The sequence below is a fragment of the Aulostomus chinensis genome, chromosome 11, assembly GCF_037954235.1.
Source record: "Aulostomus chinensis isolate RoL2024-O1b breed Wild chromosome 11, RoL_Achi_v1.0, whole genome shotgun sequence".
Classification (NCBI taxonomy): domain Eukaryota; kingdom Metazoa; phylum Chordata; class Actinopteri; order Syngnathiformes; family Aulostomidae; genus Aulostomus; species Aulostomus chinensis.
The window spans coordinates 5,698,734-5,726,429 of record NC_141330.1 but is presented as its reverse complement, the minus strand read 5'-3'; the positions used below and the strand labels follow the sequence as shown (position 1 = coordinate 5,726,429).

Sequence of the window (27,696 nt, the reverse complement as noted above, 5' to 3'; positions counted from 1 at the left end):
TTGTAAGTGTCACTATCTCTTCACCCCATGACAATAAATCATATTACAGAGACTAATTATGTCTTCCAACATTTGATGTCTGGAGCCATTCAAACATATTTCTCAAAAATTGTATATTTAGAGAGTATTCATTTTGTTTGACAGGATGTAATGTAAGCTGTTAATTTCTCTTTTTGAGTTATGTACCATTTTAGTCATTATCTAATCTTTTTATGTCATTGTACTTTCTTCTTAATGGTAGACACTAGGAATACTTTGGGGTACTCCCTCGTCAAAAAAAGAAAAAAATAATTGAAGTGAAAATAGTCTTATAATAAGTTATCCAGCGTTTTATTTATTACAGTTTTCACAACCGATATGATACAGGACAGGTTAATGCTCAGACGATATTTTAGGTAAATAATACAATATTTCTGACATAATACAATTGACATTCAAGTGACTTGAGCTTGTTTACGTCATATAATTTGGCTGTGAACTTTGCCCTATATAACCGGAACGCTTTTTTCATTTTGTTCTGGGTACGACACAAATGAGAGTAGCACCACATAAAATAATTCATCACTGTTTTATCGCTCTTCGCCAAATTTTACGTTGTTTGAGGAATGAGACAATCTATTTGGGCAATGAGTAAAATAACCAACGCTCATTTCAATACTAATTTATGATAAATTGCTTTTAAATTGCTAAATGCCTCCACGACGTGACTGTCGGTGAATTTAACAACGACTTCTACAGCGTCTCGGCCAATCACCATTCACAAAGTTTATCTGTGCACTCTCTTATTGGCTAGACCGGAGGGCGGACCCAACCACTTCCTCTTGTGTTACATTAAAATAATCCCGACTCCTCCTCCTTGGGTGAAGGTTCACCGCGGTGACTGGGTTACATTCGCTGTCTACAGTTAACGCGTTTCATCAACATGTCTGGCCGTGTTCTTGTTGGCGTAAAGCGTGTCATTGACTACGCGGTTAAGGTAATGTCCTCCCCTGCTGCTCGTAGCTTCCCGTCGCTTTGAAACCGAATGTCCCGGGTGAACTTATTTGACTTCTGTGTTCTGCTGGCTAACGTATACTTGCTAACTCCAGCTGGCTGTAGTACTGGATGACATATTTGGCAGGTAACTTCATGTAGTCTCTGTACTGGTTATCGAATAGCTTGTGGGACTTTGTATGTGTTATCTGACCTCGACACAGCTGCATGTATGATGCCTTTAACCCCTAACTCTCAGCCCGGAGGCATTTTTCTTATAACCCTATAAAACTGCTCTGCTGTTTCGTAAATATGCAAGTCGGTACTTGCTCTGAGTGGGATTACTGTTTACTGGAGCTGAAGCTGGAGACCGTGATCAATATGAATGCATTCGTGTCATTTGGCAGCGACAGCACACTTGCCTCAGTTGCCCCTGACAGGACCGGGACAGTTTAGACCAGTTAGTTCTGACACATTCTTGGCTCTCATCTGTTTCCTACAGAAAGTCAAGAGAGGTCGATTTTCTCTGACATTGAAATGTTAACTTTTGCTTGTTTTGTTTGCTTCAATTTAAGCAAACATAAGGCAATAATTTAAACAAATTATAATATTGTATCATCCGATATGTATCTACCGGATAGTATGATTAAATTTGACCAAATATTTCTTTTTACAACTAGCTGTAGTTTCCCAGTCTTTAAAATGCATACTTTTTTTCTTTTTTTTTTTTGTAAAAGGGGCACCTCCAAGTGCTACACACAAACTCATTTTTTTAAAAGGATATTTAGATGAGAGAAAAATAAAATGCAGTAAAATCATTTTAAAAAAAAAAGCAATAATGGCACGAAAAGCACATCAAACAAAAACCAGCTCAAAGAATTTTGTGTGGTTAGTTTTCTCAGGTTCTGTGGAACGTTTTTTTCTGCAGGATGAGGCTTTTATTGGCAAACTGCAACCTCACCATTAAGCCTGGCCCCCAGGAATAATTAACATGCAAACATGATAGGACCAGAGGGATTTGTGATGTACTGATTTTGAAAAAACTATGGTAATGTCAATTGTACAGGTGATAGGAAGCCAATGCAGGGATTATAACACTGAGGTGATATACTCTCTCCTCTGGTCCTGGAACCTCTGAGCCATCCAGCCATTAACATCTAAAATAGAGTAGTTGAGGGCATCAAATCGATGAGGCTTGTGTCATCAGGAGACTCAGCAATTCCAGGGCTGGATATCATTGCTGTAAATGTGAAAATTCATGCTATGATTTCTGATGAGGATGCCCTTAGGCAGCATATAAATGCGTAAAAGGGCAGGTCCAAAGTTGAAGCTTGCGTATCAGTCAGTGTTATACCTCTGGAGGAAGTGTAATACTGCAAATGCTCCAATACTGCTCTCTGGCCATGGAGCACAAAGACAATGATGTTTTTTATGTTGTTGTTTGTTTGTTTTTTTAATCCAAGTTGATTCTGGGGTCGTTGACAACCTTTTATGAAGGCCCCATCTGTCGGCCCAAAAATGTGCTGCAATAATACTATTAGAAGGAAGAAATAAACTCTTATAAGTTTGCCTAAAAGCTGAAGATTACACACTGGCCTAAAATATGCTGAGAAACAGTGAGGGACACTTTTACATCACAGTCTTGAGTGACATTGAAAAAAAAATGTTAAGGAATGTTAATAAATGGCTAAGACCTCATCTGATAAACAGTTAAACATATATTTTAAAAGTAGGTGGGGGTGGTATCAAATGGGCCAATGTGGCGGGCAAAGGACTCTGAGTTATGTCACAGAGTGAGGAAGGAGGTCTTAATGTCCCACTCCTAATCCTAGATAATGCTGGACCCGTTGTTGGTTATCTTATCCGTGAAGTGTGCAGCAAGCCCTCAACCTCTTCACATCTGGATGTGGAGTAAAGGTCACCAGAGTTAATGAAACTGCATTAATTGACAATTGGAGGGAAGGGGATTTTAGGATTTATTTATTTGTTTAGTTAGTTAGTTTAATTTTCACGGAGAAGGGAGCTCGTCTAGAATATTTGATTGCCTCATTGTATACGCTAGATGTCTGCAGAAGTTGTGAGTGCGTAATTTAGATTTTTTTTTTCTCAATTTTTAGTTTCGACTGCATGACATGATTTGTACATCCCCCTGACTTCAGCACCATCCAACCCCCCTGAGACAAACACAAGCCTTATCAGACATGACATTGTGCCAGACATCACTAATGCTCCTGTGTTTGAACAAAGCAGCAGTCTATAAAATATTGTAGAGAAATTCAAGAGGACTTTCACCTCAAGACACACTGCTGGTGCGCTGCCTGTGTCACGACCAAATTTGTCTGACAGGGCAGTGTGTTGTTTTCCATCTGGTGCCCCCATGTTGACTCTCTCCTGCTGTCTTCTTTCTCCTCAGATCCGAGTGAAGCCGGATAACAGCGGTGTGGTGACGGATGGTGTTAAGCACTCGATGAACCCCTTCTGTGAGATCGCTGTGGAGGAGGCGGTCAAGCTGAAGGAGAAGAAACTGATTAAAGAGGTTGTTGCTGTCAGCTGTGGACCGCAGCAATCCCAGGTGGGTGTGGTGGCACCAGGCTGTGTACCCCTGCCTCGAACCGATGTCCCGGTGGAGGTGATGTCTGAGTCCATCACTTGGTTCCAGTGATGTCTTTATTGCTAAGTTTTTCATGTTTACATGTCGATAGAAAAAAAATGGATTTACTGTGTTAGTCCAAAAAAGCTGGATAGAATGCATGGAAGCATTTTATTTTTTCATTTTTTTAAAATATTTTCAACACTTGACGAACATACCTAGCGAATGCAGCTGGCGGTTGCAGGTGTAGCCACTGTTGCCTCAGTGTACAAATCTGAAAATACCAATGAAATCTAAATGGGACCAAACTAATCGGAGAACTAGAAACCGCCTGTGATTGGATCACACCAGTCACATGTTGCCACGTTCATACCTATGAGTACTCTGCAGTCATGACTACATCATTAAGTCAGCACTCATTTCCAGAACGCCACTCGGCCTTCATTTTGTTCACTGCCACACGTGTAAATTATTCCGATTTAAAGCAGCGTTACATGGCTTGGCTGAGCAGCAGCGCCCTCTACTGGTACAGACGGTAAAATACAAGATGCTGGCTCACCTTCAGATGTGTTTATGATGTGTTGAGTGGTTGAGATCCTTGTTGAGCCTGTTCATATTAGAAGCGTTTTTGTGGAGCAGCATGATTCCAATTCACCCTAAAAGCAATTCTTTCTCCCGTCTTACTCAGGAGACCATCCGTACGGCCCTCGCCATGGGAGCCGACCGTGGAATCCACGTGGAAATCTCCGGGAAGGATTACGAAAACTTGGGACCTCTGCAGGTGTCAAAGATCATGGCTGCTTTGGCCAAGAAGGAGGATGCTCAGCTTGTAATCCTCGGCAAACAGGTAGAAAGTCACTTTATGTTCTCAATAAAAATCACAGTCTTCTCTATTAGACGGATGAATAATCAGGTCTTGCAATGTCTACTGCCCTCTCTGTCGCTGAAATAGGCCATCGATGATGACTGCAATCAGACCGGCCAGATGACAGCAGCCTTACTGGACTGGCCTCAGGTGAGCTCCACCAAGAGGAGTCAGTTACTCTTAATAGTTGCCGCCACCCTGTCTCCGAAAACAACGATAGCATTATCAATGAGCAGCATCAGCAGAGTATCTTGAATATTGACGCTCAAATCCGAGATTCCGTTTAATGTTTCCTTACTTGATGGTTTGAAAAGAAGCGATTGATGCGATTAAAATATGATTTTGTTACAATATAATTAAAGTAATGGGCAATACGGTCAGCATTAGTAAGTCGTGCTGAGACTCCTCAGACGTGCCATGTACAGAAAAGAGGTAAAGCTGCAGTTAAGTAACAAGCAGACTGAAGATTATGCACAATTCAACCATTAAATGCTGTAATAGTTGAACAGTGTTGGGAGTAATGAATCATGACAGCAGCTCAAGTGTGCAATGCAGCAGCCTAACCAAAACAATAGTGAAATGCTAATAATCTTCATAAAAAACACGGCGTGGGTGAATGTATTAGTTCCTGCACAGTTATTAATCACAGCAGCTGTCTGCATTTTGGAGCTACTCGTGTGTTGAGCTTATTTTGTGGCTTATTGCAGTGTAGTTTCCATGTTTGGCTGTTCTTTACCACACAGCAGTGTCACTACACGGGGATGTCCCTGTCCTTACTAGAGTCAGAGTAGCAGAGATTCTGCTCGGATCAGCAGAGCGGGTCAAAGGTGGCTGGACAGTTGGGGTGAAGTTCCACTGGCTACAGATAGGTGGAGTCCTTTGACAGTTGGTAGCTCACAAATGTCCAGGTTGAGCTGGCAGATTTGAAATGCTAGATGATCAAATTCCACAGTTTTGTGTTTCATCCCTTTTTGACATTTGTTTTCCACATTCCTCCACTTTCCTCTGTAGTTCTCATTCATTCCAAATGTGGCCTGCATTGTTTACAGTTAAATTGCAGTTTCACACTTCAACCAGCAGATGCGGCACATTGATATAATCAGCTTCATCATGACCTCAAGTAACCTCACTCAGTTTGTGTCTCTTTTTATTGGAGGCATAGAAATGATGAGAGAATTAGATTTAGGATAAAAATGGAGCGGGAAGTCGCGCTATGCAGCTAAACGCTGCTCTCACGTCGTCAGTTCTGCACACTTGTGTACATGCAGTCCACTTTGTCATGTGTTTTTTGAATTTCAGACTCTTCCTCAGGCAGCCTTCTTCTACTGTTCCCGTGTCTCAGTATTTTAATGAATGCAGGCTGTTTTTACTGCAGGGCACCTTTGCATCAGAGGTATCGTTGGAGGGAGGCAAAATCAAAGTGGTGAGAGAAATTGATGGTGGCCTGGAGACCATTAAGATCAACACACCAGCGGTGGTGACTGCAGATCTTCGACTCAACACCCCCAGATATGCCACGCTGCCTAATATCATGGTACGTCGCAGGAAACTGGTTTGACGCATCTGAGGTTTTACTCTTAAAGAAGTTGCAAAAATCTTAACAGCACGATAAATGGGAGCTAAAATCGTTGGCCTTTGTGAAGTGAATAGCATTTGGTTTTCCACTGATGGAGTGGGATTGTTCTTCTGAGAGACCTGACAACATCGTGCGAAGTATCACTGCAGTGGTGGACAGATGTGTGTCAACATGTTATAGCACTGCTGTTGTTGCCAGAGGAAAACCATGTACGTACAAGAACCCTCGGGTGCCGAGTGGGTTCAGTGTTATATAAGGTGTAGCTATGCGTTCTCTAAAGGAACAGAACATAAACAACAGTTCATATTCAGACATTTCTGATAGGAGGCCGCATAATGGCTCTCCAGTCTTTGAGGGGCCTTCATAGACCTCCTTTGGGGGACAGTGAGATGCTGAAGTTGTGGCTGGCAACCATCTCAACTAAACCAGTTTGGAACTTTGCTCTCATTTTGATCACAACTGGATGAACTCTGATGATTAACTGTTTTCATTTCATTTGACTGATTTTTATCCTTTTAGACACAAAAGATGTGAAAATGGTGCCCAGGCTGGGGGGGGAAAAATACAACCTGTGTCTTTCCCTTTCAGAAAGCCAAGAAGAAGAAAATTGCCAACATGAAACCTGCAGATCTTGGCGTGGACCTGACTTCACGGTTGGAAATTCTGAAAGTAGATGAGCCTCCACAGAGGCAGTCGGGAATGAAGGTGGAGACGGTGGACGACCTGGTGGGCAAACTGAAAGAGGCCGGGAGGATATAGAGGCTTGGAGGGGCTGAACCAGGAGCGCAGAAGAGAAGTGTTGGTATCCATGCACCTGCTGCGATTGCAGATAAATCATTATCTCAGCTGCAGCTGCACATTGACTCCAGCAGGAGCTTCTTCCTCCTGTAACAGAACCCTGAGAATGCTATAATTGGTGCTTGTCCTTCGCTCTATTCTCCCTGGGAATTTTCAAATAGTTGTAGAAAAAAATTAAATACTTAACGCAATTACTCAACGCACTTTTGAAAATTAGACTTTCCATTTTCACCAGGTAGGAATGAGTTACTACTTCCAGAAGGTCGCAGGAATTTGTCTCAAAGCTTTTAGTAAAAAAAAAAAGATTATTTTGACAGTTAATATTTTATTAACTGAAGCAATAGAAGCAAAACTACCTTTTGGGTTTAATTGCAACTCCCTCTGAAATGTCATTGCAGGGGTTCCCAAGCTTTTTAGCCCCAGAACCCCAAAATAAGAGCCCCCAGTACCCCTGGAGGTGGTTAGAACCGACAGACGGTGCACACACACACACACACACACACACACACTTACTAGCCTATCAAAACAGCTGTATTACTTATTACTTTCCAACTTAAGTAATTTATGCTGTCACCTTTTGTAACAGTTTCTGCTTAAAGAGGCAGTTTTATTTCATATCTGGAAAGCGTTGCCTCAGCCATTGTTCTGTACCCCCCCCCCCCTCCCCCCCACCACCACCACCACCACCACCACGGGAACCCCTGTTCTAACCTGACCATCAGTGGTTCTAAAGAATAACTGGACCTCATTTCCTGATGTGGAGTTTTTACCTGTCTAATCCCTCTGTTCCCAGCAGGGCTCTGAGAGGAGACGAGGAGTACTGACGAACACTGTCCTTCAGCAGACCCAGACGACCCCAGGAGGATCATCTTATTTTTATGTGCATTTTAACTTTGATTGCTAGTTCATCGCGCTGCGTTGACAACATGACACGGGGAACAGAAACCCTGGAGCTTCCGATCATTGATGCTGCTGTTAGTATCTGCCGGTACATGAACGCCACCAGTACGATGCATCTCATCCCGCTTCTTCTCCATCTTGTGAATCGGTCATCACACATGTTCAGAGGTGCAGTTTTTGTAAATGATATTTGTAAATATGGACCCAGACATGTTGAGATGATCACACCCCTCACGAATTTCATACCCGCCAACCTAATTTGTATAGTTTGTGTAACCGGTCTGCAGCACGGTGTCTCTCAGTATGAGCGAGCGGAGGTGAACATAAGTCGGAATTTTACCACAAGCGCCTCGATTCTGTACAGAACATTACTATGAAAATAAAGCAGCCATTTTTTTTTCCATATCTGATTCCACCTGTCACTGTTGCTTTGGCATTTGCATCTGCACGTTAGGGCACACGTCGTGTTTATCCTGGATGAAATGACAGCGTTCCTGCTGCTGACAGGATCTTGCTGACTGTTGCCCCTAAATACAAAAAGTAATGGGTGTGTTGGAGACACTTGATTATCTAGTTGGTAATGTTCTTCTCTAGAACCTTCAGACAGTTCTTCTGGACATGGAGCTTTTTAAATGGGGGGGGGGGGCAACAATCAGGATGTTCTGTGAATGTTTTAGGAAATGTGCACAGAATGTTCCCTTTAGGTTAACTCTAACAGCATTATTTGTTCCCTCGAAGGTTCTTTTAATAGTAAACTTTAGATTCATATAATTCTCTTTAAAACAAGTCACCAAGTGCTTTACATAAACAACAAGCAAACATTGACTGGGTGCTTAAAACAAAATGCATTTCACGTTAAAACACAGGAGTTTAAGATACAGAAAGACATGATCTTAAAAAAACATTCTCAAGGTTCCTTAAAGGTTCTTCACCTTCAGAGAACGTCTCCACCTTCATAGGTTCCTTTTCTCAAGACTGGTCGATTGACCCGTTGATCGGCTGGAAGAGTTCAGGTGCGGGTGTGACGTCATCAAAATAACCGAATTGCACATGCAGGATGATTCACCAAATGAACACACTTTATATTTAAAGAACAGAGTGGGCTTCCCCAAAAGACAGTGTGGGTGTCTTTAGGTGGAGGGGGCGTGGCCTCGCGTGCACCGTCTTTGAGATGGGTGAGCTCTTCGCACCTGCACATGGACGCACCGTCCCTGCAGTCAGACTCCAAGGACATTCCTACGCCTGCCCGCAAGAGCGGCGGCACGCTCCTGCTTTTAAACTTCATGAAAATGAAGCTGCCGGATTGGATTGAGCGGCTAACAGCACATTTTCTGACGCTAGTTCTTAGCTTCACTTTTCCAGGTAAGAAAACTTGCAACTTTTGCTTAATTATCCGTATGTTTGCGACCAGAGAGCAAAAAAAAGATCGTGTTTTTGCCACACTAGAGAAGCAAGATGGTCGTTGATGTGTCGATATTAATATTTTAATGGGGATAAATATACTCCTATCCTTTTGTGAAGATTTCATTTGTGAAAACAGTCATTCTTCTCATGGATAAACTCAATAACAGCAAAAACCCAAACACTAATGAAATCTTTAAAAAGATACAATTTGTAGTTCATGTGTATTTGATTTCTGCATTTACGGTATTTGTTTAAACTTTATTTTCTTAAACATCCATGGCTTTGAAACTCAAATAAAACGAGTACGTTATAAATTCATATGAATTGAATTTATGTAATTTAGAGTTGTCATTCAATTCGTATTTAACTTTTTTTTTTTTTCAATGTGTATTTTCGTGTAACTTTTATGGTTGTGGAACTTGCTCACTAAAATCTTTGTTACGGTGAAGAATGTAGCTTTTTCCCGTTAACTGACAGGTGCCCACGGTCAGTTCGACGTGTCTCGGGTGGGTCCCGCTCAGGTGACGGCTCTGGTCGGCAGCAATGCGACTCTGTCTGTGTCCGTCACTGGTGCCACTGACCCAGCGGTGACCTGGTTCATGGGAGATTTACCTGTCCTCACCTGGACGGTTGGCTCGGACGCTCCTCCGGACATACCTGATGACAACAGGAAGGTTTTGAAGATCGAACCAAACGGATCTCTAACTTTTATCGATGTGCCACTCAACTACACTGGGAGCTACACAGTTGAAATGACCAAGTCCGGCCTGGGTGCAGCCTCCACCCGCTTCTCTCTGAAGGTTTACGGTAGGTACCACATATTGGTAGTATCTCATGGTATAGCATTTTATGGTTGCAGTATTGCATCGCTCTGTACTGACACTGTTATCAATGAGCTGAGCAAAAGTACACGAAGAGCCACCTATTTTGATATCTGATAAATAGCTTCAGGTTGTTGTTTTTTCATGCGAAAATATCAAATTACAAGGATTTAATGCTTTAAAAATGAAGAGTTTTGGGGGTTTTGTGCTGGTGTAGGACAAAGGAGTCGATTTGAGCTTTGGGAAATTTTTATGATCTTTTTTTTTTTTTCTTTAAATTTTCTTGACATTTTATTGGCTGATTGTGAAAATAAACTCTTGATGAATATCATCATTCGCTGCAACCCATCTAATAATGTATTACAGCGGTGATAAAAAATGACAGAGTAGCCATGACCGCTACCATCAGTCGCCCTCTCTCTGCCTTTTTCTCCACAGAAAAAATCCAGGGTGTGATTCTGATTGCAGAGCCCAAGCTTGCGGTAGAGGGAAGTGAGCAGTTCACCCTCCTGTACAGCTTGGCACAAGGACAGGTTGAGCAACAGCGCTGGTTCTTCAACAGCACCCAGATAGAGGCCGACTCTCACTACACGATAGAGGAACGGAGCCTCACGGTGCTGAATCCAAACCAATGGGACACGGGACAGTACAGGGTTTTACTGACCAACCCCTTCAGCAGCGTGACGGCGTACAAGAATGTCACGGTGTTGTGTAAGTTCTTTTTTAACCACATCCATGTCTGATCAATATTCGCCTCGATACATCCTTCCTCTGCTCTTCGTGGTTTGTAGATGGACCTGAGGCGTCCACACTTGAAGCCACCCCAGCTAAGAAGTATTACGAGGCAGGTGATTCCCTCATCTTGTCCTGTCGGGCAGCCGGAGTCCCTCAGCCTACTGTCCAGTGGGTTTTTGGTGGTAAAACCTTTAATGAAGGAGTCCTAAATCTGACCAATGTACAGACCAGTCAAGGAGGTGTTTATACCTGCATGCTACACAATGAGCTGACGGGAGCACAGGACCAGAGGAACATGACTTTATTTATTTACGGTATGTTAACAGGAATGTAACCTTTTTAAAAGCATGTCGGGATTTGGCCTTTTTACTTTGTGCATCTGTATTTAATTTTTTATTATAATTGCTACTATATTGTCACTGGAACCGCTCCTATAGTGTGACTGATGAAGCTAAGACTAAAATAGCCCTTGAAAAGGTGATATTTTTAAACTGAGATTCTCCCACTTGTTCTTGTTTTCTTGTATATGTTGAAGGATATTAATGGGAACAAGACTGAACTGCTGCCTGTTTAATTAACGTTCAACAATGCAAGATCTATTTGTGTTGTTCAGAGAGGCCGACAGGAAACCCGAATTGTTCTGTGCAGTGGGAGGGTAACGTGGACCTGCAGTATCACTGTGAGTGGCCAGGGGGAACCCCCCCAGCCCAGCTTTCTTTCCCCGCTTTAAGCAACACCAGCGGTGGAGAGGAAGACTTCAGCCTGACTGTCGCCGCCTCAGACGAGCTGAACGGGGAAACTATCACTTGCATGGCGATCCATCCACTGGAAAGCAATACCTGCAATATAACTGCAAGTAAGTTTCACATAATCCTTCAAACAATAACGACATAATGGATTCTGAAAGGAATGTGGTGTTCCCACAGAGAGCCCGATGAAGTTCCTTGAAACTGTGAGAACCACCGTTAACTCTGAAGGCAAAATAGTGGTCGGTTTCAGCTGTGTCAGTGAGGCCTCGCCCAAGGCTGTGGTGTCATGGTTCAGAGGCAGCGAGGCAGTCAGCAACGGCACAGTGAGCCAGATCAGCAACGACACAACCCAGCTGAAGATTTCTGATCACAATGTTACCGTCTTCCTCCTTGAAAAATACACCTGCACCTGCCGCAACCCTCTGGGCAGCCGGAGCAGAGAAATTCAGCTACAAGGTAAAGTGTGGCCTGCTCCTCGCTGTCGCTGACACTGCAGCAGCGACAGTCCAGTCAGTTTTGATTTTGCTCAAACTTCCACAACTGAAAAAAAATTTAGAAGTAGACATACGACGCTTTCAAAGCAAAAGAAAGAAAGCTGGGAATTACAAAACTAAGAATCCATTTCCTGGTTAGGTTTATTTCTAGGTTAGTTAGTTTTTATAGGCGCTGGTTTACCTGACTGTCAGCAGGATAACTCCTGAAGTTGTTGATGCATTTTAATGCATTTTGGGTTGAGGAACAATTAAATTATTTTTTTTCTGAATATGACTGATTGAGCTGCCTGGGTAGAGGGATTAACATTCCAAGTGCCCTCCAGTTGTCCTTGTAAGTAATTTTGGAGCTCTGGCACTGGAACACCTAAATGGAATGCAGCCTTTGTCGGTGTTAACAAGTCCAATCAGACAATATGCATTAGCGGTAGGCACTTTTCCTCCTTAGCAGCACCGGATCTTGTGAACAGTAACACTCCTAAATAGTAGCTTTATAATCGATACAGCACTTGATTTAGAAATATTAAATGTTTATTTATAAAGCATCAGCAGACAGCCGTTAAACAAATGATAAATTAGCCATTTTAGAATAATTCATTTCTTCTTTTCTCTTTTATGGGTTTATCCCAGGATCATCATTTTAGTCCAGAATCATATGGAAAGACTTTTTTTAACAGCATTTTTGACATTAAATAAAGGCTTGTGTTTCCTCTCCCGCTGCTGCCATGCAGGCTATAGTGCAGTTGCTATTTGTCAGGATAAGGATTCTGTTGCTTCTAATTTAGACGACTAGCATAACCAGACAGAAAGGAAACAATGGTGCCTCAGTCAGGGAGCTAAGTAATACCTGAGACTGCTCTTTCCCTTCAAACAAAGCGCTTCAGTCTGACTGTACACCCCCCTCTTCCCTCTCTGGATCTCCCCCTCCTTCACTATCCCTGTCTTCGCAGGTCCGTCGATCTCGGATTCCAGTTTGTTCCCTAATCACGATGGAACCATCATCACATTGACCTGGGAAGTCCCGCCGACCTCTATTGTTACAGGTAAAGGGGTAATAATTCACTCATAACATCACCTCAACCTTCTTGTTCTGTTTTACTGATCTCAGCAAAAGTGCTCAGGAAGAATGGCAACACCAGGAACTCAGCGTGGAAGATACGGGTGTAAATATGTGATTGTGCGACCACAAACAGAGCAGTGCAATGTTTTGGGAAAATATGTTTTAAGATCAAAAGTACAATGAAAAGAGAACAAGATTTTTGCCTCTTAAATTAGTCCATAGATATTGCGAGCTCTTGATATTTGGCGAGACATTTAAAATAGCGCGTGTGCTCTGGCTCAGGTTTTGACATCCAAATGAAAGGACCAGACCTCTTGAGTGGAACTCCCAATGGCACCCGATCTAAAGGCAGCTCAAACGGATACCGCACCATCCAGATGAAGCCTGGCGCTGCCCGCAGCACCGATATCTTTGTACTCGATCCCGAATCAACATACCGGTTCCGGATCATCCCCAGAGCTCGTATGACTGAAGGCGAGCCATCGGAGGTCCACAGAATTGGCCCAGGTATAGAACACTATTTATACACGTGTGTGTTTAGAACATCTCTTGCCATTTTAATCACCTTGATGATACTACAGCTGTAAAGTCAGTGATTTGTGTGTGTTCTGGTGACAGGTGAGGGGCTGAGCGGCCCGGCCATTGCTGGCATCGCGGCAGGAATTCCCTGTAGCCTTCTCGTCCTGCTGCTTTTGTGCGGCCTCATCTTCTTCTGCATTTACTGCAACAAGAACAAAAGTATGTGATGTATTAAGACCTGAATCCACACTATTTCTGCTACATCCGGTGTGTTAGAGTGCGGCGGGGATGCCCAGACATGAGCATCGCTGTGGACTCGCTAAAACCAACAGCCTATCGGACCTTTTTAGTTTTACACTGGATCTTCAAACATAGCAGAAAATGTGCTAGGTGGCTAACAGACGATAGGCTTACACACTTTGATCAGTAAGCTAATCTTCACGAATGAACGTAACTCTTGCCATTTTTGAAGTATAACTGCGTTTGTTAGAAGTACAAAGCTAACACCTTGCTGACTACATCGACATCAACCAACTTCACACTTCTGGTTTTTGGGGGGGGTTTTTGGCACATAAATGCCTAAAAAAAAAATCAGTGCCTAAAAAAATCAGCGCCTGCAGTATCATGTGATGTAGAATAACATCTGAAGCTTGTGTTAACTGCTGACCGCGTTTTAAGCTAGAACCTCAAGATGAGCAACCTGGACATTTTTATTTTCTGGTTTTAGGACTCATTTCTACTCCACTCTATTGATTTTGATGTGTTTCATGTGATTTCCAGGTCAACAGGCGAGATATCCAGTGTCCAGAGCAGTTGAAAAGGTTTGAATCACTTTCCAAATTTATAGTTATCGTCTCCATAGCTTTAATACCAACATTTTAGTAAAAAGTTAGTCAACTGGGTCATTTTAATGGCTCTGGCTCCTGATATCTTTGGGCAAGAGGGCATAGTGTTTTCAGATTATTCAACCTAATCTTTAATTTAATATATTAGAAACACTTTGAGGAATGTTATTATTTGGCACAAACATTCACTTGAATTGGAGAATCAGCTTAGAAGATTTTAGAGGTCAAAGGTCATGGTCTTGCCACACAAGGAACAGCCATGACTTGAGAATTTCGCGCCGGATTAACCATGACGAAATGTCACGTAAAATAGCTCAGTATGAGAAGTGAGGATTTTATAACCAAAAAGTCTGTTTCAGTGTGACATCATTTTATGCTTTAAATGTCGTATAACAACCACTTTGAGTATTTTGGTATTTATTTTCATTTACTTAAATCTGCACCACAGACGGTAGCCTACATTATGAGTCTGGACAAACATGAGTGTAAACTGCAACAGGACTGCTGCAGGTTCAGAGCAGGAACTTTATTATCAGCCACATATTTGTTTATTTTTTTTTAGCTTTAACAATGAATTCAACATGCGGTTCATCTTCTTTTCTTCTAAATTACAGACAATAACGATCCAACCGGAAACGACTCCTCATAACCGTCTGGAAGGAGGTGTGAAGTCTCCCCCTGATTACAACCGATTGCATCAGGTAGTCTTTCCAAAAACAAACATCCAAGGGGGAGAAAAGTTTGTTCATTTACCTGAACTGACTTGTCTCTGAATATTTGTTTTCCCCAGGCTCCTTCGGAAAGATCAGTGGCCCTCCCCACGTTTGTCCCTCCTCCACCTGTCAGAGTCGCTACAACTGTATAGATTGCATTTGCTTTAATGTTTATTTACATTTTGTACAGTTTATTTTCAAGTGTTGTATTTGAAACTATGAGATATTCTATATTTGTATCATGCTAGTCATATTTCCGTCGTTGAAATCGGGATCAGTGGCATTTTCGGTAAATTACATGATCTACTGCTTTTCATTTTCTAGTATGTTCATAATAAATAAGATTTTAAAAAAGATACAGATATCAACAAATTCCGTGACATCCACAGTCGGTGGACTGCAAACAAAAGCGTTGCCTGAGTCACAGCCTGCATAAAAGTATGGTGGTGCATGTCGCCTTCTGAACACACACATATTCACACGCCTGGACTGTCAAACTGCTGTCTACAACCCCGGGTTTAGTTTTCACCTTGATGCACTGTGAGGTATTGGGGGAGTGCAGTGCTCCCACAATCTCGTTACATATTCAAGAAGAACATGTTTAACACACTCTTGATGCAGTGTGTCATTTTTTTTTTTCAACAAATGTTTGGTCATGTGTCTGTTGTAAGCGTGTATCTGTCCCTATGACCACACCCCAGCCATACTGAAAGAAAATGTGCATTTCAGCATGTTCCATTGACCACAGCAGTACTGCAAGCCTTTGCACATCCACAGTTCCAGAATGCCTAATAGAACAACAGACAAGGACTATGGTGCACCAGCCTCATATCCCAGACCCTCCCCCAACCCCAAACACCATCACCCCTCCCTACTCCCCTGACCCCCAAAATACACCCATGTAGTTCAATGTGAAAGAGTCACGTGGGCTCTGGCCCATCAGCTCAAGTGCGTTTGTTCTGTGCTGATTGTTTTAAAGGATTTTGCCTCCATCAACAGAAAAGTGGAGGGGATAACTTTTTGGAATCCAGCCTTGGGCTTCCTCTTTGACGTTTCGCTCACTCCTGGCTTGAACTCTCTCTCACTCTTTCCCTGAGGAAAAGCTGATACTTAAGTGGGTCAGTTTATCCTGAGGAATTAAGGTAAGGGATCGTTTGTTAACATCGCTTAGATGGTAGAAATGAGGTGGCGAGGGAAGTAGAAAACAACCACGGTGAGTTGTCACACAGGTGGGCCGAGTGGGCCTCCACTGTGGGATAGTGATCTACTTTAAGGGTTAAATCCACTGCTAAAGTGTCATTTACTAAATTTAAATAAAAGCTTTGAGTGTAATTTCCATAGATAAATTTGCCTTTTCCCTTAAAATGTCTTGTGCTTACTGATATTTAGAAAAGATGCACAACATCTATGGATTTGTTCAAAAGTTTAAATAATGACAATCGTCAATCCATGGCGTTCTGATGTTTTATCAGTGGATGGTGTTTGTGGTGTCTGACGCCACAGAGCTGCGTGACCTGACCCGCTGAAGTGCAGCTTTGGTCACTTCCTATCAATCAATTACTGTGTAACTTTAAAAAGCTGTTCGGCTGCATAGAAAAACCGCGAGATTTTCCTCGAGGAGGTTGACACGATGACTCGGTCCACGCCAGCAGTGTTCATTAATTCGTCTCTGCTTTGTTGTTTTGACCAAATGTGTGGACGAGCAAACGTGCATGCATGGACCGCCCAGTTCAGTTATCCTCCTGCACGTATGGCCAGCTTCTCCCTGAACAACAAACCGCTAATGTTGCTATTTTTAGTGTTAGTGTTTTTAGTGTTGTTTGATAAAAAAGATAATGCTAATTTAGATTTTTTTGAGCACCTCTCAACAAACCCAAGGACACTTGACAAATCAACAAACAGATTTGATGATGAATGGACTAGAGGCCCTGAGGTCTTGGTAGAAGATGGCGTGTTCCCAAAAAAAGGATGTTGCTTTGTCCTCTTGAGTTAATCTCAGCAAAGAATATGAGTGAATTAAATCATGATGTCCACTTACAGGAAATCTGACCGTTACAGAAAAAAAAAAAAACTTTCGGAAAGTGACTAACTTCATGACTTCAAGCTCACTGCCACCACTGACTCATCTTCTTTTCTTTTTGCCTAGTGCATAAAGCCTTAACCGCTGTCATAGTGTCACTCATGATGTACAGCTTCATGGGAGGGGGGCTGTTTTGTGCCATCGTGGGGAACATCCTGTTGGTGGTCTCCACGGCTACAGACTACTGGATGCAGTACCGTCTGTCAGGCAGCTTTGCCCATCAGGGCCTGTGGAGGTACTGCATGTCTGGCAAGTGCTACATGCAGACTGACAGCATCGGTGAGTGAGTCTTCCCAGGGCGCACGAACATTCGCCAGAGCATGGGTGATTGCAATTACTGTTCACACTGAAGCTAAAATGACAGGAATTATTTGGGTGACTTTCATAGGATGAGGAGTCCAGATTGGCTTGCTGGAACATCAGAGTTAGTAGTAGACACTTGGAGCCCTGACTCTGAAAATCGGTCTCACTCAAGTTAGGCTCGATCAGTGAATTAACCTGTGCATTACACTCATAAACTCACCTACACTCTTGCGCAACCTCCAGTTCATCCGTAATTCCACTGTTTGGACATCAACCGGTCAAACGGGTCCTGCTGAATTATGAGTACGATGCGTGTAAATTTATACATTCATAATATTCAACATGCCGACTAAAACACCTCTTGGTTTTGACTCTGTTACTGCCAATCGATATTAAATATCTGAACAAAGAGTTACAGTATCCACTGTATGTCAAAGTAAGTATATTTGGCACTTTTTCTTGAGGGCAGTACATCTAATCACTGAATTCAGTGGCTGGTATTATTGTCCCACGTCATAATTTGCATGTAAAAGCTATCGCTAAAAGCTGTGGCAAAATTTCTGAAACAGTCCTCGTGTTATCAAGTGGAATATATCTATCAAAATCACGCACAGTATGAATAAGTACTTGAGTGACTCCAGTGTGGTGCAAACATTGTAGTTTATAAAATTTTACATACAAGCTTTTACCGTTACAGCTTTATATCCCTCGGCGAGCGCGGCATTCGGGGGACAATGTACTGTTGCTGCTCTATAAAGGGACAAATAGTCTGTTAATGGGTATTTTGGATTGAGAATTGCAGATGACTCATTCATAACTGAGACAGGAGTCTCACAAAATGTCCCATCGATTGAATAATTTGACATGATTTATCAGATATTGTGCTAGTTGCCGTCCGTATATTGATATCGATGAAGAGGCTTTGGAAAAGCGGGGAACTGTGAGAGCAATTTCGCCCGTGCTTTCTCACCATGTACTCATACAGGGAGACAGGTGAAACAGAATCAAATACTAAGGGTTCTAACATCATTTGTTTCTAGCCAGCCATAAAAGAGTCTCTTCCCTTTGTCTCACTCTCCTGCAGCCTACTGGAACGCCACTCGGGCTTTCATGATCCTCTCTGCCATGTCATGCTTTGCTGGCATCATTGCGGGAATCCTGTCCTTCGCCCATTTCTCGGCCTTTGAGAGGTTCAACCGCTCGTTTGCTGCTGGGATCATGTTCTTCGTTTCAAGTGAGTCAAGATGGCAAAAAGCCACACAAAAAAGAAATCTATCGGTTTCGTTTTCTACGTCTCACTCATTTTGTCAAGGGTTTGATAATCAGTCCGTCAGGCTTTTGAATGTGACCTCTAAATGACCTTTACTATTATTCAGATTTATATAAACACGTGTCACTCTCTCCGCCATGTCAGCACTCTTCGTTCTGCTTGCAATGGCCATTTACACCGGCGTGACCGTGAACTTCCTGGGCAAGCGTTTTGGTGACTGGCGCTTCTCTTGGTCTTACATACTTGGCTGGGTGGCACTGCTCATGACCTTCTTTGCAGGTTGGTTCCCGTAGTTCACCGTAGTTACCGCTTGTTACTGATATTACACCATTCAACAGAGAAAAGCGGTTAATATTTCAAAGTTCTGCTGCTGTTCTTTATTGGTTCTTATGATTAAAAAAAAGCGAGCAGTTTAACACTGATTTATTGAAGCACAAGCATCGCACCAACTGAAATCCCCACTCTATGATTATATACAGGTAACACAAGGCAACTTTTTTTTTTTCTAAAATTTAACAGAATGAGTGGTGATGGTGGTGGTGATTAAACCCAGGAGCACTCTACCTATGCTTTGTTTTGCAGGTATATTCTACATGTGTGCCTACAGAATGCACGAGTGCAGAAGAGTGGCTGGCCCACGTTAACAGGAAATAATGTGTCGAGGGTGCAGAGGATATTGATTCCCATTCAGAAGTAGTACTTTAAAAGAATAAAATCTGGAATTGCAAATGCACCAAACGTGTGGTTGTGGTTTTGTCATTAATTGGTCTCAAGGGGTTTGGGTTGAAAGTGGAAGACTAAGTTACAGGAAACCCCCCAACCCCATCCTGAAAATGGTCTTTCCATCCGTGAAACAGTGGAAGCTGATTGGAACGCTACAGGTCGAAGGTGCAAAGCAGCAGGCCTCCATCGTTGGCTCTCACTCTGGAAGAAGTCCAGTGAATGTTGAATGTTGTACACCAACAAATAGACCAGGGAAATAAAACAGAGAAGCACAGAGTTCGGGCCAAGTTGACGGTTTCTGCTTCCAGGACATGTTGGAGCAGCTCCTCAGGATTCACTGAAAGGTGCAGTGAATACAAACTAGAAGAGAGATCCAGGCGAAAATGGATGGAAGATGCTGGGTGATGCTGCAGTGTGCTGCTGAGAGAAGGCCAGCCCTGCAGCGAACCACTCTTAATGCCATCAGCAGCAACGAGATGGTTGTCCAAGGATGGCGCTGAAGCCTAGGAAGTCAGTTCTCACTACATACGCCAACTACAGGACCTCAGCTTTCGTCACTGAGATTGTCAGAACTCTTATGAGCTCAGATCTCAGGAGGCTTCATGACCCTCCAGCTCCTGCTCCCCAAGCCTCCTCCTCCTTCAGTGTCATCACAAACGATGAGAAAGGACAAAATGTCTGATTTAATCTTGATTTTCAGGATAGGGCATGATCCCCCACTAGATGGCAGTGTTTTCACAGATGTAACGTTAAGGGGCTCTCTGCAGGAGTTGGTGTAATTTTGTTTTAGCTCAGAGGGGAAGCAGAAGTGGTGAACAAATGTCACCTAAACAATTAAATCAGTAATGTCATTGTACATTAACTGGTTTCTCTCTGTTATTTTAGGTCATTTCCAAGAGTCAGAAATAGTTTTGTAATATTTTGGGGGGTAAAGGAGCTAATTAGATGGAGGGCATATTCCAGTACCCTTACTCTGACTGTGCTTCAGGGCTTCCAACATCGCCTGGTTTTGAAAAAGCAAGTTGGTGCATCAGGACCTTTCATGAATGAGGCCCCTTAAGTTCTCTCACCTGCAACACCAGAGACATGACGAAGTTTGTGCTCTGATTAAACCCAACTCCAAACAAATCAGCCGATCCATCAGTTTTGTCTTGGCTTCTCTCTCTTTGCCCTTGCAGTCATGAGCGTTGGCAGAAAAGATTTGTCCTCTGTTTTAAGGTGCAGGGAGGTGGAGCGCCACAACTTTGCCATTTAAAAGCCGTTTTGTTTGATCCTGCGGTTCCTCTCTGGGATATTATTTCTAAGTGTGAATTAAAAAAATCGAACTGAAATGCTGACAAATGATACCAACTATTACATCATCATTTGCCTCATGTATTCAGCAAGTTAAACAGATGGCTCTTCGACAAGCTACCCGAAACAGGCAGGTTCTTGAATGAAAATGTTCCTCTTTGATTTCACCATTTTTCAGACGTTTGATGTCTTACTTGTGTTTGAGGGACATTTACTGACAGCGCAGCAGGTCAGCGTCAGTTAATCTGTTTTATTCAACTTCGCTGTGAACTTTAATCCCTGTCACTTTTATCACATTGTTGGCTCGAACAGAGAAAGAAGGACTCGGGGAGCCTTTGAGGAAATGGCTGAGAGCATGAGGGTGACTCACCCACGGTCATGTGTTGCCTCACAGACACTTGCTGAGGTCTTTCTTTCCCTAGCAAACAGTGATTAGTTCCAATGAAACCGGAGTCCCTCTAAAAAGTTCATTTGGTAGAAAATTACAGACCAATTATGACAACATATTATCAGAAGAGGCACTGGGGTACTTCGTTTGCATGGTAACTGAGATATTGGATGGAAAGGGGGCTATTAGAGAGAACTGTGAAACAATCCAACTTCCCCTCTTCTTTCCTCTCTTCATCTGCCTCCGTCTGGCTCAGCAGGGCTGCAGTCATGCACGTGGATGCCGTCTTTCTTGTGTGTCCTCTGATTTTTGGTGAGTAGCAGGTCCTATCCTATGCATATATCTGAACAATGCATTCGCTTAACATTTTGTGGGAATTTCAAGGACATGGATTGTTGACTGGTGTTCATCATGCCTTCCCCAGCACCACTTTTATCAATTACAAAAATTTTGTGTGTGTGTGTGTGAGTATTTTCTGAAACATCATAATCTTGCTAGTTTTGCAACAGATTCACGAATAAGAACGTTGTTTGTCGCTTGAATTACGAGGCACTGATTTATTTCCATGAGGTTTGTGCAAACTTCATTGATTCACTTGAGTACCTTAACTTTTTTTGTGAATTTATTCTTGACCGCACACACATACACACATACACACATACACACATCGTGGACCCAAAAGCAGCTGGCACTCCATTACATCATCTTAATCTCCGTGTTTTTGCAGCAGAATCTTGTCAGTCTCAAATATAAGCTTGACGATCACCAACAGCTGATAGTTTCATTTACTCCAAGAATATTCATGTAATTCTACTGTGTTATGCTTGGCATATTTATGTTGCGGTAATGAGAGTGAGTACAGTACGGTCATATGCAGGATTTACAAGAAAAGCTTCCAAGTTCCCTTTGTCGTAACATCATGAGGATGAATATACAACACAGCTGCTGGAAATGAAGAGCCTCGTGGTCTAGAACATGAAAGCCATCAGAACTTGGGATTAATCATTATTGAATCAGGTGTAGAATCGTAATTTAAATCAAATCAGCACCCAACTATTGTGAGCGTCAAGCAGGAGATAAGCCGATCATCCCAGCTCTCTTTTCTGACTGTACGTGGCGTACATGGCTCCATGACAAACTCTATGTCTCCTATCAGCAACCTTAAGGTCCTCAATCATCATTTTTTGTTCTCCATCACAACAGCAGGCCTGTGGAGGGGGGTCCAGCCTTCACCCCTTGAACCCTCAGTCCCGGCCCGTGTCCCGGCTCTGGTGGGTTCATGTGTGGTGATTCCCTGCTCCTTTACCCCTGCACCTCCTCACCCTCTCAAGGGGAAAAAGGATCGGGTGGAGGTCCGGATGAGGTTCAGAGGTGGAGGGCGCTTCTTCCCTCTCCGCAGCACAGCTTTTAACAGCGAGGACAGAGACCAAGTGAGCAGAGATTTTCAAGGACGAACGTCTCTCGTCGGTCGACTGGTAGACGGAGACTGCTCCGTGAAGATCGAGCGGATAAGCTCGGATGACCTGAGGGTCTTTGAGGTCACTCTAAAGAGAAGTGAAGACTTACTCTGGGGGAAGCCAAGAACATTCAGTCTGGATGTTGTGGGTGAGTGTGTGTGTGCGTGTGTGTGTGTGTGGGGGGGGGGGGGGGGGGGGGAGGGCAAACCAAAGAGGAATTAAAAAGAACCACTACCTTCCCAGCGGGTAACCAACATTTCTAATATGATGGGGTTTTTTTTTTTATTGTTTGTGCAATTATTACAGAAGCCAAGAATGATCATGCTCATGATCGAGCACTGATGATCGTGATCATCACTTTTATGATGCTATAATCTCAAAGTCACAAATTTATTTTCTTCACAAAACAAGATAATAATTAAATCATTATCTCAAGACACAGGATTTGTTATTTCAGGATGGTGACTATAGACTTACTGGTATTAAAGCTGTAGTTACGAGCACCGCCGCTGAAATTAGAGTTGGCAAGTTTCTTCCACACCCCCCCCCCCAACAAAAAAAAAAATGAGAGGAAAATAGAAATTGCAAAATTAAATAAAAGCTAATACAAAAATAATATTTGAGTGTGAGCTCATCCGCTTGAATCCAGGTGTAAACCACGTTGTGTGATGCTCATAGATGAACTAATATCTCTACATCTACCTACGGAAATATGATAAATCTCTGACCTGCCATGAAGCACTCAACAGTCTGAAACCTCAGGATAACAGAGACTTTCCTCCTTGACAGAAACTCCAGAGGCTCCTGTCATCAGCGGCATGTCGTCAGCCACAGAAGGACAGCTGGTCACCCTGAACTGCAGCGTCAGCTATCACTGCCCCTCCAGACCTCCCGCCCTCCAGTGGCGCTGGGAGAGAGGAGTGCAGCAGAGTGAGCCGCAGGAAGTTCAGACTCTCTACCCGCAGGCCCACAAGCCAACGTTACTGGCCCCTCTGTCCTTCACCGTGTCAGACCAGGTGAAACCCAGCCTGAGATGTGAGGTCAGCTACCCAGGAGCCCAAACGGTGGCCGCCTTGAAGGATCTGCATGTTACGTGTAAGATCAATGAATAGAAGATCTGAAAATACTTAATCTTTTCTTTTCATGACTCCATTTTTTTATTTACTTTGCATGACATTAAAGCACAGCAGGTGTAAGCAAACTTCCCTTCCCTTCATCCACTAGGTGGCGCTAGAGAAGGCCCACTTACGCAACATGAGGACAAGGCAGTATCATTTTGACGTTTGTTTAAATGATGTAACCACTCAGTGCTGCTGTGACTAATCTGCCACAATACTACACACCTCCACCAAAATGAGTGCAAACAGATTTCCCAGTTTTGGTGACAAAATGACAAATAAACACATAGTAATTGGAGGATTGATGTCAAGCACGTTCGAAGGCGGCGACACTCAAAGAAGGTTTGAGGGGTGTTTCTTCAGATTGGTGGTCGAAGGTCACTCTGACTTCATACACATGCGTTAGCTCCGTCAAGTCTTTAGGGAATTTCCTCAGATTTGGCACAAATGTGCACGTGGACTCAAGGATTAACGGCAAATATTTTGGTGGTCAAGGGTCAAAATCACTGGGACAGGTATAACAACCATGATGCAGTATTTCAAGTATTGCATGACACAGTCCCGAGGTACTTGAGCAAGCTTACTCACGCCACCCTCTGGCTCTTAAGTGTAACTGGTTTAAGTGGGTTTGACAGCTTGTGCATGTTTCATGGACACACACACTAAGTATGTGCTATCACCAGTGTTTGACATGTTTCTTTGCACTCTCTGGCTCCGTCTCTTACAGTCTCCTGTTTCTTTTCACTGTTCTAGTTCCTCCCAAGGATGTGAAGGTTCAAGTGCAGTCCTTGATCGTGCAGGAGGGGGGCAGCGTTTTCTTGGCCTGCTCCTGTAAAGCTGACCCACCTGCGACCGATTACCGCTGGTCTTACACCCAACACGGCCAGACGGTGCACCTTCGCCAGCGGACACACACAGTCCGGGTCTATAATGTGACCCGGGATATGAGGGTCCACTGCTCAGCTCAGAATCTGATTGGTCGAGGAGAGTCTCGGCCTACACTCTTGAACATTCAGTGTAACCCTTTTTTTTATTATTGTTGTAGGCCTACTGCCAATGAACAGTCATGCTCGTCTTGCATAAAATACATTATGAAGTAAAAAGTTGATGGAAGAATTTAAAGAATTTATTCCTTCATATTCCCCAGACAAGCCCGTCATCCTCCAGCTCTCCTCCTCATGCGCTGTCGAGGACTCGGTGGTGTCTTGTCATTGTTTGGTCAACTCCAACCCCAGACCCGCAGTCACCTGGAGCATTAACGGGACCGTGCCACCTCTGGGTTACAACATGTCTTTGACATCAGCACCTGGCATGCTAACTGCTACGCTCACAGGACATATGGACAAACCTCAGACGGTGATCTGCTTTGCTGTCAACGCATTTGGAAATGATTCTCTGACGCTGTTGCAAGGAGGCGAAGGTGTGTTCAAAGTTCAGTTTGTTCTACAGCAGCTTTGCCTCTTTCTATATTCCCTCTGATGTAAGACTGATGCTGAAACATCTGTGCAACCTGACTGCAGCTTGGAAACACAAGCAGAACACGTGTGAGTGGGGAAATACTGCAGCAAAAACATGCAGAGCCCCAGAGTGGCAATAGAGAGGGCAAGAAAGATTTAGTGGCCTCAAGATGAAAGTCTCTCTATGGATCCAATGAATGGCTGTGGAGGTAATCCAGGAAAAGAAACACACAGAGACTCTATTATCCATTTGATAGAACTGGATGATATAAGCTGTTAGCACAGTGGGATTAACTTGTGGTTATCAGTTACTGAATGCATGGAAGAAAGAATATCTTTTAGGGTGGGGAGAACTGATCATATCTCGTGGCCACAAATTAATCAAATTGTCAGAACAACTTACGTCTTCAAAATGCGGGAGGAAATGATCCTGTTATCTCTTTGCCACAAATTACATTTTGGGAACAGTTCACATCTCATGACCAAAAAAATATTCAAATTGTCAGAAAAAGTTATATACGCAAAATGTGAGAAGTTATCTTGAGGCTATAAATTAAAAATGAATTAAATTGTGGTAACATTTTTCATCCTATGGCCACTTATCAATCAAAGTGTGTACAACTCTCTATGGCCACTGTGAGGCGCTGTAATGATGGTATTTCTTTGTATAAACTCTTTGGACTCTACAATTTCTTTTAAGTTTTGAAAGATTTTTCTTTGTCATGAAATATCTAAATGAAGCATTTATATCAAGCTTTTGTCACAAGTGTTAGACTTGCACATTGAGTGCTGACCCACTGAAGCTCCTGCTGTCCACACACAGAGACAGGTCTTCTGCTGTGGTTGGTGGTCCCAACTGTGGTCGTCTGCGGGGTTCTCTTCCTTCTTATACTCATTTTCTGCTGCTGCCGAAAGAGGGCTGGGAGGTATGCAAAAGCAAATCAACACTTCTGATGCTCTCTTAACGTTGCCATGAAAGTTTACCGAGAGGTTGACTCGTTTCTGTCCTCTCAGACGTGTCCTGACTAGACGTCCAGCCGTCTACCAAGGAGGACTGGGAATTTACCAGGAACGGATGCCACTTTACATCAACTGCACAGAAGTGACCCATATATATGCCAATGGCAGCTACCAGCTCGTATACCAGAACTGCACACCTCTTTTTGTCCGTACTAAGCAGGTATTTCATCTCTGAGCGGAACACATTGAGCATTGAACACATCTCTGATTCATCAACAACATGTCACCCTTTCAGATCCGCCCAATGGGCAGGCGAGGTGGTGAGAGGCGACTGGGGGAGAGAAGAAGGAGAGGAGAGGGTGGAAGTCGAGACAGACGGGGTGATTTAGGAATCAGAGGCACGAGGGAGGTGCAAAGCAGTGCTGTGGCTGACACTGAGACGGCCATCTACCTGGAGATCCTCTAAACCTGTCCAAAATGAGGATTTAGCCATAAATCAATGATGCTGGTGATGAATTAATGGTTCTTCATTCATTCGAGTCTCAATTTTAATCTGTATCTCCATCTGTCACATGCATTTTCATCCTCAGTGTGTTTTTGATTAGTTACACTGATCTCGCCTGAAATGTAATCATTTTCTTTCTCTTAGGACGTTTGCCTGTTCTCTCTGTAAAAGGTTTCAGCCTTTTACATTTGATTCAGTCTAACCAGTCAAGGTGCTCTTGTTGCTAGACTGTACGTCTATAAGACAAGGTGGACACGTGAACAGAGTGTGTGTTCTATGTTTTATGTAAAGAGGGATAGCCATCAAAAGGCCTAGCATGTGAGTGAGCAAAGTATGCGAGATGAGAGAACGCCGCTCGGTGAGGAAGAGAAATATTGTAAAATTAATGACGTCTCCGTTTCATTTATCTTCCCGGGTTGTTTCTGTGATTATCTTTTCATCAGCTTTTCACACTGAACGGCACAAACATTTAACGTACCTAAAACGCCAAGTGCAGGTGTAAGAAAATGATTGATGATAAAACAGAAATAATTATCAAAACAAAAGTAATGTAATCTTCAATTAGAATGTGTAATTATTATAGCAGCAGCTGTCTGAATGGCAATTTTTTTGCAGCTGAATGAAGGTCAAATGTTTTTGTGGTTGGATTCATGCATGAATGGTATAATAAGATACCTTTTTGTCTCTCAATTAATTCAATTAACAAACCTGGAAGACACTAAAAACAGGATACTTAACTGTCTATGAATTTATTATTCTGATTTCTTGTATATATTTGTCTTGCTGTGTACTCTCCATACATCGTTCTAATTTCTGTCATATGGTGTAGTTCTCTTGATGTTTATAAACTTTTTTGTCTTCACTTTCCTTTTTTATTTTTACTTTTTTCCTGTTTGAATCTGTGTCTGGCTTGTTACTTGTGGCTGCGTGAGGCACAATTTACGTTATGAATTGATTTACACCTGAAAAAAACCAAACAACAATGTAGCAAGGCAAATATACAGTTTATCAGGCATTTGCATTCAACCAAGGAATGAGACAAGATATTAGTTGCACCTGCCTTGATACTGACATGTTTATAACATTTATTAAATGTTTATACAA

The 27,696-nt window shown here is 42.9% G+C and overlaps 4 protein-coding genes across 7 annotated transcripts; all 4 read left to right on the top strand.

The window, feature by feature from the left end:
- The first annotated feature begins 844 nt into the window (after positions 1–844).
- etfb (electron transfer flavoprotein subunit beta) lies at positions 845–8,104 on the top strand. 3 transcript variants are annotated; one of them, XM_086217100.1, is made up of 7 exons: positions 845–976; positions 3,386–3,544; positions 4,251–4,409; positions 4,515–4,577; positions 5,803–5,961; positions 6,592–6,801; positions 7,598–8,104. In XM_086217100.1, exons 1-6 carry the CDS (start codon positions 923–925, stop codon positions 6,760–6,762), a joined length of 765 nt encoding a protein of 254 aa, XP_086073226.1. In that variant the 5' UTR covers positions 845–922; the 3' UTR covers positions 6,763–6,801; positions 7,598–8,104. The 3 variants fall into 3 exon arrangements, with proteins under 3 accessions (XP_086073226.1, XP_086073227.1, XP_086073228.1); XM_086217101.1 differs by having other exon boundaries at positions 7,595–8,104; XM_086217102.1 differs by having other exon boundaries at positions 6,592–6,805; positions 7,595–8,104.
- A 248-nt stretch (positions 8,105–8,352) lies between these two features.
- On the top strand, positions 8,353–15,262 carry vsig10l (V-set and immunoglobulin domain containing 10 like). 2 transcript variants are annotated; one of them, XM_086217959.1, is made up of 12 exons: positions 8,353–9,063; positions 9,583–9,912; positions 10,395–10,637; positions 10,718–10,975; positions 11,275–11,517; positions 11,588–11,866; positions 12,852–12,944; positions 13,244–13,468; positions 13,580–13,699; positions 14,261–14,301; positions 14,940–15,026; positions 15,116–15,262. In XM_086217959.1, exons 1-12 carry the CDS (start codon positions 8,898–8,900, stop codon positions 15,188–15,190), a joined length of 2,160 nt encoding a protein of 719 aa, XP_086074085.1. In that variant the 5' UTR covers positions 8,353–8,897; the 3' UTR covers positions 15,191–15,262. The 2 variants fall into 2 exon arrangements, with proteins under 2 accessions (XP_086074085.1, XP_086074084.1); XM_086217958.1 differs by having other exon boundaries at positions 10,365–10,637.
- An 820-nt stretch (positions 15,263–16,082) lies between these two features.
- On the top strand, positions 16,083–19,399 carry lim2.5 (lens intrinsic membrane protein 2.5). The gene is made up of 5 exons (XM_086217960.1): positions 16,083–16,180; positions 17,185–17,397; positions 18,506–18,655; positions 18,836–18,970; positions 19,274–19,399. The coding sequence occupies exons 2-5, from the start codon at positions 17,220–17,222 to the stop codon at positions 19,333–19,335; spliced, it is 525 nt and encodes a 174-aa protein (XP_086074086.1). The 5' UTR covers positions 16,083–16,180; positions 17,185–17,219; the 3' UTR covers positions 19,336–19,399.
- Positions 19,400–21,098: 1,699 nt separating this feature from the next.
- Positions 21,099–27,684, top strand: LOC147252988 (sialic acid-binding Ig-like lectin 14). The gene is made up of 8 exons (XM_086217099.1): positions 21,099–21,407; positions 22,299–22,700; positions 23,342–23,647; positions 24,424–24,687; positions 24,818–25,090; positions 25,951–26,053; positions 26,142–26,307; positions 26,383–27,684. The coding sequence occupies exons 1-8, from the start codon at positions 21,266–21,268 to the stop codon at positions 26,551–26,553; spliced, it is 1,827 nt and encodes a 608-aa protein (XP_086073225.1). The 5' UTR covers positions 21,099–21,265; the 3' UTR covers positions 26,554–27,684.
- The last annotated feature ends 12 nt before the right edge of the window (positions 27,685–27,696 follow it).

Excerpts from the sequence above, each read along its gene's own strand:
- vsig10l (XM_086217958.1), top strand. The coding sequence starts at position 8,898 with ATGGACGCACCGTCCCTGCAGTCAGACTCCAAGGACATTCCTACGCCT. Across the intron at positions 11,867-12,851 it reads CAGAGAAATTCAGCTACAAG|GTCCGTCGATCTCGGATTCC; the intron begins GTAAAGTGTGGC and ends CTGTCTTCGCAG. Across the intron at positions 13,469-13,579 it reads GGTCCACAGAATTGGCCCAG|GTGAGGGGCTGAGCGGCCCG; the intron begins GTATAGAACACT and ends TTCTGGTGACAG.
- lim2.5 (XM_086217960.1), top strand. The coding sequence starts at position 17,220 with ATGATGTACAGCTTCATGGGAGGGGGGCTGTTTTGTGCCATCGTGGGG. Across the intron at positions 18,656-18,835 it reads GATCATGTTCTTCGTTTCAA|CACTCTTCGTTCTGCTTGCA; the intron begins GTGAGTCAAGAT and ends CCGCCATGTCAG. Across the intron at positions 18,971-19,273 it reads GCTCATGACCTTCTTTGCAG|GTATATTCTACATGTGTGCC; the intron begins GTTGGTTCCCGT and ends TTTGTTTTGCAG.
- LOC147252988 (XM_086217099.1), top strand. The coding sequence starts at position 21,266 with ATGGAAAGGGGGCTATTAGAGAGAACTGTGAAACAATCCAACTTCCCC. Across the intron at positions 21,408-22,298 it reads TGTGTGTCCTCTGATTTTTG|CAGGCCTGTGGAGGGGGGTC; the intron begins GTGAGTAGCAGG and ends CCATCACAACAG. Across the intron at positions 23,648-24,423 it reads GAAGGATCTGCATGTTACGT|TTCCTCCCAAGGATGTGAAG; the intron begins GTAAGATCAATG and ends TCACTGTTCTAG.
- etfb (XM_086217100.1), top strand. The coding sequence starts at position 923 with ATGTCTGGCCGTGTTCTTGTTGGCGTAAAGCGTGTCATTGACTACGCG. Across the intron at positions 3,545-4,250 it reads GTGGACCGCAGCAATCCCAG|GAGACCATCCGTACGGCCCT; the intron begins GTGGGTGTGGTG and ends CGTCTTACTCAG. Across the intron at positions 5,962-6,591 it reads CCACGCTGCCTAATATCATG|AAAGCCAAGAAGAAGAAAAT; the intron begins GTACGTCGCAGG and ends TTTCCCTTTCAG.